The following is an 18,462-nucleotide window of genomic DNA, read 5'->3' on the forward strand; positions in this document are numbered from 1 at the left end:
TTTAAGTAAAGTTAAAGCTCATTTATACTCTGTCAGTGTATTACTTAAAGGTAAATATACACAACATGTCTGAACCTAGAGTGTCAGCAGGGCTGGACGGTTTACAGGGTCAAAGCAGTGCAGAAGAACATACACTTACTAGAAACCCCAAGGGGTATTGCTACACTTGCTAAGGAACATTATTTTTCATCAAATTTTTATGGGTAAAGTCCTGCTTTAGGGTCAAATCTCTACATAAACCAAACTCAAAAAGAAAAAAAAAGAAAAATATGGATTAGTTAAACCCACAAGTGCTTCTATTTACCACTACTATTCCTTTATACTGGCTTTTGAAATTTAACGCAGCAACAAACGCAGCAATTTAGAAATCGGATGAAAGGTTTAGCACTGGGAAACACATTTGAAAAATAAAAAGTGCATTTTATATACAACTATATAGAGTAGACCAAAATGAGGGACAATGAGGAGGAAAGAGGGGCATTGTTCCAAATCAGGGACAGTCACTCGAAATCAGGGACAGTTGTTGGGAGCTATGCAATAATAATAATAGTAATAAATAAAAAATAGGGCCAGAGCCTTTTTACCAGCTTAGTCACTCCCTCCCTACTTTACTCTTTCTTAAATCAGAACTGTTCTTATTCTTCTGATTAATCTACCTCTAGTTCAGCTATGTCTACACAGATACTACAGATACTCAGCTTGTTGGCCATCATAGATAATTTGTCTAGATGTATTTTTTACTTCCATATGCATCATTCTGCACCTAGTTTAGAATTTAAATAAACAATAGAAACATTGAAAAGGAAAAAAATAAACTGGGAATATTAAGATGCTCCATGATTGGAGATTCAGATAGCCTTATTATTCAGATAAGTCTTTCTGTGCCACGCCGCAAAGGCAATAAATATTAGTAGCACGAGTTTATTTTTTGTATGTGTCTGAAGATTATAAAGTTCATCCGCCATATACTGTATCTGCTATAAACACCATTAAACAAAGTCCAAGTACATAACAACCATGTATGTAGCCTGCCAGAGCGGTACAACACCAAGTCCAAAGGTGTTTGAAAGGACTTACATGTAATCATCTCCCAGTCTGCCAATGCAGTGTTTTAAACAGTTACTTATTATTACAATAATGCAAGCTTTAAAATAGGAAAGTAAATTGTTCATGCTGAAAACTTCTTCCGAATCAATATACAGACAGATGATCTTTCTATAGATCACCAGCCAAATATGTTCCCTGAGCACTGCTGTTGATTGAATTTACATTGAAACACATTGTGGGGTTGAAGTGTTTATCTGCTGGAGGCCCGGACTGCTGTTCTCTGTGTTGGGCATAGATCCGGCTCTCTAGTAGGTGCTAGCATGGGGTATTTTAACTTTGCAGCAAATAGTAGTGTGAAGAAATAAAGAAAACCCTCAGTTATTATGATTTATGCTACCCGTTTTACAGTAACAACTTTTCAAGTCACTCACACATGTAAAATGTGGTAGAACGTGGTGAGTCTTACTTCTTCCCTCAAAGACTTGAAGAGCAGCTCTTGCTTAAACTGATTTTTTTTTTCTTTTTTAGATAGAGAAGGGAAATTGCAGTTTTTGGTACTGGTAGCATAACCAAAAGTCAAAACCTTTTGGTGAAGGGAATGGCAGAGGTACCTGGTGTGGCGTGTTTGGAATAGGTCCAAGCGATCCACACCACACTAGGTGCCCCTGCCATTCAATTCACAAATTGGTTTTGGACCTCTGCTCTCATCCTACTAGTATAATACCTACCTGAAAACCCACAAGAGGAGCCACCCCACATAAAGACAGGGCCTTTTCTCCATCTGCATGTATGGAAGATTGCACGTTTCTACCCGTCAGGGTCACCGCAACTTCACCAGTTTTTCTTTTTTTCTCTAATCATGAAATTTGTTTGATGCAACAACCATACTTTCCCTCACATATTTATCATTGGAACAGGTGACCCCTTTTGAAGATTGCTACTTATCTATTGTTCTGGTGACAATTGTAAAATTTGGACTTCCCTATCACTCTCTGACCCGGTGGTAATGTTTTCCAGAAAAAGAGGGTGAATCTCCTCAATTGGCAGTCAGTCAGCAATAAAACTTTCCATTAGACTTACCGCTAACGGTGTTTCTACGAACCTTCCAGGATGGCAACTAGGGCCGCTGATAGAAATCATGGGGCCCCATACAGCCTACCTGACGGGGCCCCCTTCAGCCCCACCCCTGGCCCCTCCCCAGACCCCGCCTTGAAACAAAGTGCAGGTTTGTCTTCAAGTGATAATTTATCATGCCACGCCATGCCATTCATAGTAAATATATGCAGAGCGCAGTACAATCACCACACCATGCCATATTGCCATCCATAATAAATATGTGCAGTACAATGCAGTATAAAACTCACAACCGACGGTCAGCTGCTTCTGCCCGCCTCACAGCCACTCGCTTTCTGTCTCAGGCCTAACTCAGAGCTGAGCGGTGGAAGATCACTCTGCAAGGGAAGAAAATAGGAGGCAGGCGGCCGGGACTTGAAAATGAGCCCCCATGAAGATCGGGCCTGGAATACACATGCGTCTGAAATATCAAAAAAAAAAAAAAGTCCCTCCACTCGCACCAGCAGAGAGTTCAGAGAGGGGTCAAAAATGGCAATTACACCCCTGCTAGTAAGAGCAGCAAAGCGGGGACAGTAGCGTCACTAGGGTTGGTGTCACCTGGTGCGGTTAACCATAGTATCACCCCCCGAGCTGCAACAGAGACTGATGGCATCATACAGGAGACAGTCAAAGACTGCAGGCATACTATAGGAGACAGCCAGAGACTGCAAGCATCACAGAGGAGACAGCCAGAAACTGCAGGCAAGTACTGTGGATGGTGGGGTTGCAGTCAGTGTAAATATCTCTGGGGAAGCCTGTCCTCACTCGCTCTCTAGAATAGACCTGTGTGCCCCCCCCCCCCTCCTCTGTGTGCATCTATGGCAGGAGCTCTGCTCACGTACATTAGTTGTCCCAGTCCAGATGGCATGTCTCCGGACACTCCCAGCCTTTCCGTTGTCAGTGGCCATCAAAGGTGGAGGTGGAGCAGCAGCACAAGAGGAGAAAGTTACATCTTCCTCATGTCGGAGCCTCCATGCACCTGATTGGTTGCTGGGATGCTAGACGGGCCCAGCAACCAATCATTTTGACAGGCGGGACTTGGACGTTCTGGGAACTCTGCCACTGGTGCAGGCTTTTATCCGAAGACTACCAGACTGATTGTCTCGGCTGCCCGGGCCCCCCAGCTGAGCTGAGAACACAGGGCCCGGTACAACAGGGCCAGTTGTACTGGTCTATCAGCGGCCCTGATGGCAACACATGAGAGATGAGCAGCTCCACGCTACAGGAAACACAATCAGTTCACAGCTGTTAAAAGGCCCCACCCTTCCCCTTGTCCCTCAGTTGAAAAAAAAAAGTAGTTCTCCAACCAATTCACAAGGGATGTATAATCACTTAGGTAATTACCACCTATTGTTTACATTCTTTCCTCACCCTTTTAACAGGGCGGGAAGTAGGCCTGCCGTCCTAGTAGGTTCAGAGAAACACCGTTACCTGTAAGTCTAACGTACTGTTTTCTCCTCTCACCTTCCAGGACGGCAACACATGAGAGGATAATAAAGTAACCACAGGCCTACCTTAGGGTGGGACCACTGCCTGCAAGATTTTTCTGGCAAATGCCAGGCTTGCAGCGCTTTTTACCTCCATTCCATTATGAGTAATGCAGATATCTTGGATCAAGAGGCTGATCAGCAGGTTTGTCCCTCCGAAGTCTCTGTCTTCTCTGCTTCGGATGCAGGACCTATCTGCAGTGGAACTTAAAGATAAAATCAGAAAACCTGTGAAATCAGTAGGTTAGCAAGATTGACTGTCTAAATCATCTAGCAATCGTGGTCTATCATGTCTGTAACACTTCTTAGGGCCACTGACAGGACTAATCCAAGACTTGCTCTGTAACTAAATGTTGGCATGTCAGTTGTGAAAAATGCTCTATATACCGTAAAACTCCTTATAAACTTGCCCGCAAATGCAATAAAATTAAGCAGAAAGGAGCTTGTTAAAAGAATGCTTTGAACCATATCATAGCGATCAGGCGTCCTACCTGATGCCTGGAACCATAATCCACTCCCTATAATATGTCCGCAAAATATAATAAAAGCGGAAAGAAGCTAGGTAAAAGAATGTTTTTAACCATATCGTAGAGTTTAGGTGTCCTACCTGATGTCTGGAACCATAATTAACTTCAATACCATTGGCTGCCTTTTGGTACTGATGAGGGATACATTAAGGAGATCCCTACTTTAGAGTAAGTCTATAGCAGTAGCAGAACACTCACATTGGCTTACTGCAACCAGTTATGCTAAGAGAGTGATATGAGGGATACATATAGCATTGTAAACCTATTGAGTTGGGTATATGGGTCAGATAAGTTCTGATACTGTATCTTTGGGCAACAATACCTCTATGAACAAAGTTCTTAAAGGGAAGAGGAGGATATTTTATAACCTTCTTCTAGTGTCCTACAACCTTACCAGGTTTTAAGCAGAGGGAATGCCTCTGGTATGTAAGGGACTGCGTATTCTGACATCTGATGTTTCTGCAGCCAGAATTCCTGGCCCTTCCATATCCTTGGGAATATAAGGTCTGCAATAAAAGTGATACATGTATAACTAATATCACAAATATAGAAGATTACAGATTTTGCGCTACTGACGCACAGCACTAGAAAATAGATGCAGACAAAAGGACATCATCAGCATAGACAACAATTTCTGAAGTGCAGCTAGATAGACCAACCCAGAAAAGAAACAACATAAACTTCAATGTTGTGCATTTTAAAAGTTCAATAAGCTAGGGCTATATAATATAAATAGGAAGACACAAACCGTCTTCACTATTGAGTAATTCACATGCGCAGCCAAATGTAAAGACAGAAAGACACAAAAATATCCATGTTGTGTATTTCTGAAGTGTAGCAAGATCAGCAATAAAACCAATATAAAGACAGAGGGGACACAAACTCCTGTGCTGTGCATTGCTGATGCCTGACAAGGTACTGTCATATAACAAAAAATTAACAGAAGAGATACAAACTCCAAAGTTTGTGCATTTCTGAGAAGCAACAAGGTATAGTTATATGTCAAAAAGAAACTAGACTTCCATGTCGTGCATTTCTGATTATCAACAAGGTACAGTCATAACAGAAAGACACTAACAATGTCAATGTTGTGCGTTTCTAATTAGCAACAAGGTATAGTCATATAGCGCAAATACACTGCCAACGTCAATGTTGCGCATATCTGATTAGCAACAGGGTACAGTCATAAGACCAACAAAAAAAAAGTCGCTAACCAAACGTAAATGCTGTGCATTTTTTTTTATAAATATTACTAATACAATTTTAAAAGTAGTGCATCTTGATTGGTAACAATGCAGACATGACAGAAATGTCACTAGCCATCTTTAATGGTGTGCATTTCTGAATAGTAACATGGTATAGGCATGTAACAGAAATGTTACTAACAAAATGTAAAGTTTATGGAACTTGATTACTAACAGGGTAGTCATCACAGAAATGGCACTAGCATTCCTTAATGTTGCGCATTTCTGAATAGTAACCTGGTACAGACATGTAACAGAAATGTTACTAACAACACTTTAAAGTTGTGCACTTTGATTAGTACCAGTGTAGTCATAACAGAAATGGGAACCTTTGTGCATTTCTGACTTAGCAGCCCAGGTACAGCCAAGTAACCAACAGAAATGTTACTAACAACAATGTAGTGCATTTCTAATGTGCAGAAACATAAGGTATAATAGAAAGACACCCCCCAAGTTTCAATGTGGTGTATTTCTAGTAAGCAAAAGAGTCATATAGCCAAAACAAACAGGAAGGACACAAAATAATTTTCAATATTGTGTATTTCTTATGCTCAACAAGGCACAGTCAACTCAGAAAAGACAAACAACTTAGTGTTGTGTATTTCTGATGAGTGGTAAAACAACCAGAAAAGATAAAAAGAAACTTCCACATTGTGTATTTCTGAGATGCAGCCAGACCAGGCATAAAGTCAGAGTCATGGTGAATTCAACAAAAAATAGCCAGCAGAGGGCAAGCTTTATATAGGCATAGATACTAAACCTTCATCCACCAGAGGAGAACCAGGGTAGTTCCAAATAATGGAAGTCTAAGGTGGGTGCATACACCACAGTAGCAGTAGCTGTTACCCTACCGTTGTATGAGTAGGTGTAGTTAGCCCACACACAGGTGGGAATTCAAGTCTCCCAGCATCTAACGTCTTAACGAGCACAGACCTGGAGATCAGTTAAGTCAGCCTCAGGAAGAGATGGACACAATTTTTAGCTTGGAGGCAATCAGACACCAGAAGGGCTTAACACTCAAACATTAAATACACTTTAGCATATGTAGCTCTTTGTATAGAGGTTTTGCACCCAGAAAACCATCAATCAGAGTTGCAGAAAACAAGGATTCTAGTACATCAAGACCACCAGGGGTCCCAATTAGCTCTTGCAGACCAACCGATCTAACAGCAGTGTATAGAGGAAACAATAGGCTTGTTAAGTTGTTACACATAGCATGTTAAACATAGCAAGCGACTCAATAAGAAAAAGTTCCCCAAGGGTACCCTTAACTGTGTCTCTTCACCAAATGCGGAGAACATTTAGGAGTCAGGCTTTAAAGAGCAAGAAGACTCTAAATGAACCATCTTGGAGATACTTGGCAGAATCATAGCTGCTGGCCTAATATATTCAGATTATCTGGTGTGCATTGCTGACCAGGGAAAAATCTGTGTGGTATTACTCATGGAATCTCCAGGTTCCTGCAGATCACCTTACATTCCATTTGATTAACCATTTAGGAATGTCTAACTTGTTCAGTGGCAGAAATAGCCTGTAAAAGACTCTGTGTCTAACAGGTGTCACCCCCTCACTAGATTTACCCGTATTGATGTGCAATAGGGTTTATAGTGAGACACTGGCAACTTAATGTTGCAATAACCACAGCATCTCCTGAGTTAAAAGGAAACTGTGGACATTGGTCTAGCTAAAGCTTCTGGGTTACTTGTTCCCAGGCCTAAGGGAAAGGATAGTAGTACCCTCATTAAGGGTCAGAGTACTATGACAAAGCCCAAGAAACCACCTGGCTGCTATAAGGGATAAGCTCCCAAGGCAAAGGGAAGTACACACCACTGTTATCCCCCCCCCCCTCCCTTTACCACAGCCGCAGGGCTTGATTTTCTATCCTTATGATCACATGAGGAGGATAGCGGCAATAATCACCCCTTCGCAAGTTGCTATCCTGACAGGGAAGCTGCAAAGTTAGGCTGTGTGCTTCACACTGCAGCAGCAGCATACACACCCCCCACACCTTTTGGTATCCCACCTTATTTGAAAATGGGGTTGGGGGGGGGGGCTAGCAGACAGCCTCTCTCCTCTTGTGCTGTCCATCTAAGGCAGTGTTTCTTAACTCCGGTCCTCAGGGCACACTAACAGGCCAGATTTTAAGTATTACCTTGGGGAGAGGCAGACTAGAATACTGCAATCACTGAGCAGCAAATGATATTACCTGTGAAGTATTTCAGTTTTCTTGCAAACCTGGCCTGTTAGTGTGCCCTGAGGACCGGAGTTGAGAAACCCTGGTCTAAGGCTTTCTGCCATTTTCTGAACTCACCTCAGAAAAGGCACTTACCTGGCCCCTGATTTGCTTTGCCTGCAGCCCAACTGTGCCGTCTTTCCCTCCTCCTTTTCCATGAGGTGGGTCCAGATGGGGTTCACACTCTTAGCAGCCTTCTGGCTCTTTGTAGCTGAAGAGCCTGTTACTTTTGCGCCGCTATGTGGGTCCGGCGTCTCCTCTGCACCTTACACCCACTCCCGGGTCGCGCTGTGCGTGCTCGGCATCTTCCTAGTTCAGACGGGAAGTTTCGGTTTCAGAAAGCAGCTTAAAGCGTACTGGGTCCTCCCTTCATTGCTGCTGATGTTATGCAACTGGCCTTTTACAGCATGGGGCCCACTGTTTGCAGGGGAGGACAGAAGGAGACCCGAGCTGCTGAGTGGAGCAACAAGTAGAGGGACCACCACGCTGTGTCCGACTTGCCTGTGCCACAAGAGGCGACCTGTCAGAAGCCTAAAAGGTGCACAGGTAGAGTGCGGCCCTCACTGGCGTTCCTGAATCTGCCTCTCTAGGTCTTCTGGTCAGAGAAAAAAAAAAATGTTTCGCTGTAGGAGAAACACATTCAATACTGAGGGACAAGGGGAAAGGTGGGGCCTTTTAACAGCTGTGAACTGATTGTATAAAAAAGGTGTGTACCAATAAATTGATAAACACAAGCAGCGCTATATAATTGTAAACAAAATCATAAAGCTCTATATGAATAAAGCTCTCCTTATACAGAGTCCATGCATAAGATTAAAGTCCAACGTGAAAGAAGTCCATCACCCTAGCAGGCTTCCAATGGGGTTGTGAGAAGGAAGTAAACACTTTATAGCAGATGCCAAAAAGCCTCCACCTCACCACGTGCTCATCCCAAAGGTAATACTCTTACCAGATATCACAGTATCAAAAGCCCGTAACAGGTGATGTTCTCCCATATATCGTCATCGGACTCAGCATACACCAATATCACTCACGGCTGTAATGCCCTCCAAATCCGTCATGTGTATGAGGGAAATAAAGATGCACATAGGGCAATATTGTTTCGATAAACCAAGCACCTTTATTTAATAAAACCTCCTCCCATTACACTCACATTAGATAGGATAAAAGACAGCATAACATCTGAGGCGATACGAGGCCTGCCGGCCGCTTACTGGTCTCCCGCCCGCTGTTCAGCGTCCCGGAAGTTGCCGATCGTCGTGGCTGGACAGCGTCCCGTTGCCTGGGTGACCGCGCAAGCCACCGCCCTAACGCGTTTTGTCAGAGACTTCAACGGAGAGCGTGCTTGCGCGGTCACGTCACTCACATTTATCTGGTCTGTCCGCCCGGCGTTAACCACCTCAGTGCCATCGCTACTGTTGCGGTAAGCCTAAAGGCGGCGGAACCAGCTCGAAGTGGATCTCCGAGCTATCAGAGATACTTCTAACTATGCTGGCAGTGTCAATGCGATAGTTACTCCTCTGAACAGCGTGCAGGAGACCGGTAAGCGGCCGGCAGGCCTCGTATCGCCTCAGATGTTATGCTGTCTTTTTTCCTATCTAATGTGAGTGTAATGGGAGGAGGTTTTATTGAATAAAGGTGCTTGGTTTATCCAAACAATATTGCCCTATGTGCATCTTTATTTCCCTCATACACATGAAGGATTTGGAGGACATTACAGCCGTGAGTGATATTGGTGTATGCTGAGTCCGATGACGATATATGGGAGAACATCACCTGTTACGGGCTTTTGATACTGTGATATCTGGTAAGAGTATTACCTTTGGGATGAGCACGTGGTGAGGTGGAGGCTTATTGGCATCTGCTATAAAGTGTTTACTTCCTTCTCACAACCCCATTGGAAGCCTGCTAGGGTGATGGACTTCTTTCACGTTGGACTTTAATCTTATGCATGGACTCTGTATAAGGAGAGCTTTATTCATATAGAGCTTTATGATTTTGTTTACAATTATATAGCGCTGCTTGTGTTTATCAATTTATTGGTACGCACCTTTTTTATATGTCAGTTTCTTTTAGGCAGCTGCTTTTAGGATTTTAATTGATCATTTTTTATTCTTATGCACATGAAATATTGCCGCATAACTTTATAAGCGCTGGGTGGTTGGGTTTTTAAACACTCAGTCCTTCTTCTTATGTGAACTGATTGTGTTTCCTGTATGGTGGAGCCTCTCTCTTGTGTTGCTGACCTGGAAGGTGAGAGGAGAAAACTTGATAGGGGTCTTAACCCTTCTCTACTCAAACTAAAAGCCAAAAAAACACACAGCACACCATATACACCACATTAGATATACAGCTCATCATCAATATAAGTAGTGCAATCCTTATATCTTTACCCTGTTCCTTCCTAGCCTATGAGGATGATGGCTCAAGCGTTACCCCAATATCCTTCACAAGCACTTTTGCAGGTCTGTTTGGTTCTATTAGTATTGAAATGAGGAGCAAAAATTAGCTTGCTTAACCAAGAAAGAAAATAAAATAAAATAAAAAAAGAAGAACAAGGAGAAGAACTTAAAGCCCGCAGCAAAAGGAAATGAATTTATATGGATAGTCATACCACAAATACTTACGGGAAACCATGTCATAGTCTTTCCAGCAAGGAAATATCCTCCTACAGTTCCACGACTGGCCCGCAGTGAAGACTGGAAAAAGACAGATTCATAGATAAACATTATCTTGTGGCATTGTTGGACATGTATGGCTATTAAAATGGACCTTTTGTTAATTAACCAACGTTTTTGTGATCTTCATTGGGATGTTTATACTCCATTAATGGGCCAAGGGCGATATGTGGCCATCAAGGGTCTGCCTTTATGGTCTACGTCACAAGCAATGTTTGGAAATGGCCCTTTATACCAAATTCAAATGTATTGAAGAAAACTACTCGGTTTTATTTTTGCAACAAACATTACCCTGATAATGTGTGACCAATGACCATAACAGGTTATTAAAGCCTGATTTAGGTCACAGAAATAGTTACGCAGCCAGATAGACATTGTACCTCCATTTAAGTTTTACCAACACGTGGGGCTTCAGGACTATGAAGAGATAAAAAGAAGCAGGACTTCAATTTGGCATTTAAAATTACTACTACTACTGATGTATGGAAAAACCTAGTTGAAGTATTGCTCTTTGTTAATGTCCTGAGCCACTGCATGTTATGATTTGTAACTGGTTTTCACTTGAAAATACTGAAAAATACCCGCCTCAACCCCCCGGCCCCCCATCCCTCAGTCTGCAGTGTCTTGTACTGGCACAAGCTTGTCTGACCAGGTCTGTGTTAACCACTTTAAGACCAGGACTTTTCTGGCACTTCAAGTTTACAAGTAGAAATCTGTATAATGTCACACGGTATTTGCACAGCAGTTTTTCAAATGCAATTTTTTTTTTGGGGGGGGGGGAACCCACACACAATACATAACCCAATTTTATGATAATGTTAAAGATGATATTATGCCAAGTAAATCCATACCAAACATGCCACGCTTTAAAATTGTGCACACTTGTGGAATGGCGTCAAACTACAACACTTAAAAATCTGCATAGGCAATGCTTAACTTTTGTTAGAGTTTAGAGTTATAAAAGAGGTCTAGAGCTAGAATTAGTCCTCTTACTATATCTTTTATGGTGATGCCTCACATGTGTGGTGCGAACATTATATACATATGGGTGCACTACTTACATATAAGTTGATCTCTTAGCACAGGGGTACGAGCAGGCTGTAAATTTATTTATTTTTTTTAATTAAAAAAAAAACATTTTACACTGTCCCTTACATTTTGTAAAATCACTTTGGATTTGAAATGTAAACATCCCTTGTGATAACAAAGCACGAAAGGTCCTCCTTATGGGGACGTCTGGGGTCTATAAGGCCCCAGATGTCTCTCCTTCCCTTGAAAGCATCAGATCAAAAAAAAAAAACAACAACATTGATTTGATGTCCACCCCCCCCCATCCCAAAAAAAAAGGCAGTGTTTACATCTGCCCCAAACTGGAAGTGATGTCATGTGAAGTCTCTGAGATCAGAGGTAATCATCAGAGATGATCTGGTCTACCTTCACCTCAATGGACAGCCGTGCTAACCCGCCACATCAGATCCTGACCTTCCCAATGCAACACTTAAGCCTGAGAAACACTGGCGAGTGGCGCAGAGAGGGTGGAGGCTTGGGGCTTGGACCAGCAGGGTGAAACTATCCCTCCTGCTGCTTCTTAAGGTGATCCAGCAGCTAATCAGCAGCTCAGAATGTTTTTAGAACAAAAAAAAAAGAATTGCAGGCTGAAAATTTTAATACCGGGGTATGACTGACAGCTGCAGCCATAGCCCCCGGAAAACTGCAACATATATATACTTTTTGCGGTCTTGCAGTGATAAAGCTCTGGGTACTCTGGGAGTCTATTAGACTACATAGTCAATTTTAGGATACCCACCACAGATACTGTAAATATAGGATGTTAGTACAAGGTCTGTCTTACTTCATATCTATTGCTCGGACTTCATTTGACTTTAACATAACAATAACATAAGGCCTGCCGTATTTATGTAGTTAGGCATTTGGCTAATAATGGAGAGTTAGGGGGACACTGGCCACAGCTGCTAATTGCTGGCCTGCAGTGCTGAACTGGTTAACTGCTGTATTAGCAAAAAATAGGAGCTGCTTACCAGGAAGAGCAGAAAGAGACAGGCAGCACTGCATTTTCCCAGGCTGTAGAGGACACAGCTTCCTCTTGCCATGAGAGAGCCTGGAGAGAGTACATCGCTGTCCAGTTTGCACCACAACTGCTGCATAAATGCTGACCAAGGAGGATCTGGAGTGCTGAGTTTAGAGTACAGATAGCCAGAGTTACCTGGGTGCAGAGCAGAGAGTGGACTAATGTAAGATTCTGGTACCTTTGGTACCCTTATTGCCCATTTTCCTTTTCATATTGCGTCCCACCTTTTTAGTTAGGTGGAACGCATATACCTTTAAGCCGGATGACATCATCGCTGAGCGCCGCTCTGAGCGGCTATTTCAATCGCCGGCTTTCTCTCTCACATTGTTCGTTCAATGTTACCGCATGCTCACAAGCCTTGTCTTATGCTGCCGGAGCCTCCAGCTGTTCTCTTTACCTGGAACAGACCGGAACCTCGCTACTGATCCCGTATCTCGCTACCGGATCACTCCCTCACTACCGGACCCCTCTACTTACTAACCTTACTAGTGATAAGTACCCCACAGGGGATTCCTCCATAACTAACTTACACTATCTACCTCTGCACATTAAGGACTGTTACTATCTATGCATACTAATTCTATCATCTGCACTGTTACATAGATTGCTAGCACTTGAGTCTACTACCATCTATCCTCGCACTGGGTTAGTCTATCCTGCATATGTCATCTGCATTCTACCTATTACCATCTACTACTCTCCTGAACATTACTATCAAGTGCTTATCATTTCTGTCACTGCTCACACCTGTCCCTTCAGCACATCACCTCCATACTGTCATATACATCCCATCACTCCAGGAACATCTTATTGAGTGTGTGTATATCTGTATGCTGAAGCAGACAGGCCCACAGTGATGAGTCTGGAGAGTTGGATCTGGTGTTTCAACACATCTCTACATGACTACTGAGTGGAGATTCTGCAGCTGCAAATCCAGCTTACTATAAAAACGCAGGAGCGTTACAACTAATTGCTGTGTGTAACCAGATGGTGAGCTGCTGCTGTAAAGACTTACTATCTGCTGCTACAAAGACTAAGCTCTTTAGGAGCTGACCATACAGCTATCTAGTAGCCTTATTGCTGCCTGCAGGCTTGACTAGAATTATTTTCATGTGCAACGGTACCACTGTGCCTCAATGCTAGCCGGCTGAAGAGTTAGGGCCAAAAACTGCCCCTTTACAGCTGCTACACAGAGACCTTTACCTTTTGCTTATGCTAAGAGATACCTCTCAGGGGACATTGCACCACATCCTAACCACTCTTCTAGAGTGCACCCTAGCCTAGTTATAGTATTTTTATTCACATTGCAGTTAATGCTTACAGTGCTTCAAGAAAGTATTCATACCACCTTGAAATTTTCCACATTTTGTCATATTGTAACCAAAGACGTATTTATTTATTTTTTTTGGGGGGGGGATTTTATGTGAAAGACCAACACAAGTGGCACATAAATATGAAGTGGAAGGAAAACGATAAATGGCTTTCAACATTTTTTACAAATAAATATCTGAAAAGTGTGGCGTGCATTTGTATTCAGCCCCCTTTACTCTGAAACCCCTGACTAAAATCTAGTGGAACCAATTGCCTTCGGAAGCCACCTACTTAGTAAATAGAGTCCACCTGTGTGGAATTTAATCTCACTATAAATAGAGCTGTTGTGTGAAGCCCTCGGATGGTTTGTAAGAGAACCTTAGAAAACAAACAGCATCATAAAGGCCAAGGAACACACCAGACAGGTCAGGGATAAAGTTGTGGAGAAGTTTAAAACAAGTGTTAATAAATATCCCAAGCTTTGAACATCTCATGGAGCACTGTTAGACCAATCATCTGAAGATGGAAAGAGTATGGCACAACTGCAAACCTAAAAAGACATGGCTGTCCACCTAAACTGACAGGCTGGGTAAAGAGAGCATTAATCAGAGAAGCAACCAAGAGGCTAAAATTTGGAGGAGCTGCAGAGAGCCACAGCTCAGGTGGGAGAATCTGTCCACAGGACAACCATTAGTTGCGCTCTCTGCAAATCTGGCCTTTATATAAAAAAAGCCATTGTTGGAAGAAAGCCATAAGAAGTCCTGTTTGCAGTTTGTGAGAAGCCATGTGGGGGGACACCACAAACATGTGGAAGAAGGTGCTCTGGTCAGATGAGACCAAAATGGAACTTTTTGGCCTAAAAGCAAAACACTATGTGTGGCAGGCAGGGCCGCTGATATGGGGGGGCCACCGGTCCTTCTGTAGGGGGCCCTGGTCCTGTCACTTATCAGGGGGGCACGGCCAGCAGCTTCAGACTTCATGAAGGATGTCACTGTGTACAGTCAATTAGTGTACATAATCTACTGTTCCCCGCCAGAGTCCTGGGTATTCATATTCCCTGCTGGGTTGAGGAGGGCCCCATCTGTTCACCTCTAGAGTCGGGAGATCGCCGCAGCCACTGGGGACTTTTTTTTTTTTTTTAATTTTCAGGCGCCCCCACGGACTTGCACACACTTTCCTGTGATGTGAGGAAGTCCCGACTCTGTAAGTCCCCGCTGCTGGCTGCACACTGCCTTACTCCTTTAGCAAGTAAGTGCTGAGGGAATCAGGCAGAAGAGTGCTGGCAGGCTAGGGTCAGCTAGCTGGAGCCTGGAACTGGAAAGGATCAGTGCAGGGCAGGCACAGAGAAGAGTTCTTGTGTGATGTACACGCAGCAGTTTGTCCAGCAGTGCAGACATAGAGGGATCGCTGGCTCTGGCAGAAGTCACACAGGAAAGGTACAGTCTCAGGACATGACACAGCACACACCTTTCCCCATGCCCTGGTTATTGCCTATTTTCATTTATATAGCAGGGAGAAGCCAAATATGATCATCATTATCATCATGATGACAGTAACACTCACACAGTGCAGGAGCTTTGAGCCACAGAACCTGTACTGTGTGATTATCATGATGATAATGAAGATCATCATTGAAGGAAAAACAGTAAAATGCATAGATATATTTATTTATTTTTTAAAGGGTATGTTTATTAAAATTTTGTAGACATTGCAGCAACAACAAAAGCTTAGTAGTAGTAAAACAAAAGCGTGCAAAACAGGGCGGTGCACCGAGGTGCAGCTCGGACAAATACAAACAAAAGAAAGAAAGAAGAGAGATCCATTTATCCATGACAACAATGCTTAATGAAAGACCAAAATGGTCCAGCCGGCCATAGATGGTTCGAATCCCGGCATGTTCAGCAGGAGCCGGCCGAGATTCAAGCCATGTATGGGCAGACTGATTGTATCCAAGTTGATCCACTTGATAGACTTGCGTACAACCAGCCTGTCTGATTTTACATGCAATTATTGCTAGCAGCTAGCAAGTAATCATTGATTTCTCCTAAAGGGGACAAGGTGGCAGAATCATTATGTTCTCCTAAAGGGGACAAGGTGGCAGAATCATTGTGTTCTCCTGACCGTTGTTGCAGGAAATAAAATCACATCATCTATGGCCTGCCTTAGGCTCTTATCACATTGTATGGATCTCTCCATTGATCAGAGCAGAGCGGGCAGATGACAGGTCCATGTCCACTCAGTTTATGCAGAGTAGACATGGACAGAGCCCACTCTGCTCTATGGGCAGTCGGGTGTAAATGGACTCCATTGTCCATTTACACCCGACTTCCCTCTGATCCTAGATGAAGCAGGACAGACCCCCTTAGGTTTTTTTTACCGGACCAGATCAGAGGTAGGCGAGTGTAAACAGACACAAGTACGTTTACATCCGCTGCTCCATAGAGGTGAATTGAAGGTCTGATTGGGTCCACCCAGGGCTGCCAATACAGGGGGTACCATCGGGCCTCCTGTAGAGTTACTTATCAGGGGGCCTGACCAGCAGCTTCAGACTTCATACAGAAGATAACTATCCCTGGAAGACAAAGCTGCATTTTTTTTAAGGCAGGTGGGCGGGGTCATGGGTGGGGTAAGGGGAAGGGCTTTTGGGGGCCCATCAGGGAGACTGTATGGGGCCCCGTGATTTTTAACAGCTGCCCTGGTGGTAGGAAACTAACACTGCACATCACCCTGAACACACAATCCCCGACATGAAACATGGTGGAGGCATCATGTTGTGGGGATGCTTTTCTTCAGCAGGGACAGGGAAGCTAGTCAGAGTTTGTGGGAAGATGGATGGAGCCAAATACAGGGCAATCTTAGAAGAAAACCTGTTCTAGTCTGCAAAAGACTATCGCTCTCACTCCCTCACACTGGTCACTGGAAGTTCAACATGGCACCTCATGGGAAAGAACTCTCTGAGGATCTGTAAAAAAGAATTGTTGCTCTACGTAAAGATGGCCTAGGCTATAAGAAGATTGAAAAGACCCTGAAACTGCAACATGGTGGCCAAGACCATACAGCGGTTTAACAGGACAGGTTCCGCTCAGAACAGGCCTTGCGCTCAGCGTTATGTCAAGAGGTTGTCTTTGGGAAAGAGACGTATGAGTGTTGCCAGCATTGCTGCAAAGGGTGAAGGGATGGGGGGTCAGCCTGTCAGTGCTCAAACGATACGCTGCACTGCATCAAATTGGTCTGCATGGCTGTTGTCCCAGAAGGAAGCCTCTTCTAAAGATGATGCACAAGAAAGCCCACAAACAGTTTGCTGAAGACAAGCAGACTTAGGACATGGATTACTGGAACCATGTACTGTGGTCTGATAAGACCAAGATAAACGTATTTGGTTCAGATGGTGTCAAGCGTGTGTGATGGCAGCCAGGTGAGGAGTACAAAGACAACTGTGTCTTGCCTACAGTCAAGCATGGTGGTGGCAGTGTAATGGTCTGGGGCTGCATGAGTACTGCTTGCACTGGGGAGTTACAGTTCATTGAGGGAACCATGAATGCCAACATGTACTGTGACATACTGAAGAGTAGCATGATCCCCTTCCTTCGGAGACTGGGCCGCAGGGCAGTATTCCAATATGATACCAAAACTCCAAACACACCTCTAAGATGACCACTTCCTTTGCTAAAGAAGCTGAGGGTAAAGGTGATGGACTGGCCAAGCATGTCTCTAGATCTAAACCCTAATGAGCATCTGTGTGACATCCTCAAACAGAAGGTGGAGGAGCACAAGGACTCCAACATCCACCAGCTCCGTGATGTAGTCATGGAGGAGTGGAAGAGGACTCCAGTGGCAACCTGTGAAGCTCTGGTGAACTCCATGCCCAAGAGGGTTAAGGCAGTGCTGGAAAATAATGGTGGTAACACACCATATTGACACTTTGGGCCCAATTTGGAATTTTTGACTTAGGGGTGTACTCACTTTTGTTTCCAGCGGTTTAGACATTAGTGGCTGTGTGTTGAGTTATTTTTAGGGGACAGCAAATTTACACTCTTATACAAGCTGTACACTCACTACTTTACATCATTGCAAAGTGTCATTCCTTCAGTGTTGGTCACATGAAAAGATATAACAAAATATTGACAAAAATGTGAGGGGTGTACTCACTTTTGTGAGATTACTGTGTGTATATAATATTTTAGATTTATATTTTCTATATTTTCAAAATACTAAATTTAGTAATAGAGAGGTTGGAAAAAACGTTTAGTGCACCATAACACTTTTGATAGCCAACTAATACATTTTGTATAAAGATGTACACATTAGTCCAAAAAGAGGGACAACCAAGGCTGCACAAGGGATAGAGGGATTTATACGGGATACGGGATAATTAATGACTTACCCATATTCCAACCAACAGGACAAATACAAAGTATACGACAAGCACCACAATGTCTGCTGTCCCGAACGTCGGGTTCTGTGGCCCCAGGGGTGGTGCCTCTGTACTGTTCTCCATCCTGCTCAGAGAAGTGGCTATGGAGCAGTGAATAAGAAGAATCAATTGAACTTGTGTTCTCCAATACAGTGTTAATGACTAACAAAGTTAATCAATGTGCAAATTGGCAGATTTCATATGACTGATGGTAACAGAAGATTGTGATAACTGCCGGCTGGCATCTACAGAGTAGCAAAGTTATGCCATCCTGAAAGGGTCATTTAAGGCTTTTTTAGCCCTTCTTATTGCCCCCCTG

General features: G+C 43.5%; 1 protein-coding gene across 1 annotated transcript in view; it reads right to left on the reverse strand.

The window, feature by feature from the left end:
- LOC309562237 (sodium/glucose cotransporter 4-like) overlaps positions 1-18,227 on the reverse strand; it is a gene marked incomplete at both ends in the record, with an annotated part of 115,448 nt that extends 97,221 nt beyond the window's left edge. The window contains 2 exons of the mRNA XM_082266358.1: positions 10,279-10,350; positions 18,114-18,227. Coding sequence (XP_082122484.1) covers positions 10,279-10,350; positions 18,114-18,227 — 186 coding nt within the window. The remainder of the gene's footprint in view (positions 1-10,278; positions 10,351-18,113) is intronic.
- Between the last annotated feature and the right edge of the window lie 235 nt (positions 18,228-18,462).

This window comes from Pelophylax lessonae, assembly GCF_965119305.1.
Source record: "Pelophylax lessonae genome assembly, chromosome: 8".
Classification (NCBI taxonomy): domain Eukaryota; kingdom Metazoa; phylum Chordata; class Amphibia; order Anura; family Ranidae; genus Pelophylax; species Pelophylax lessonae.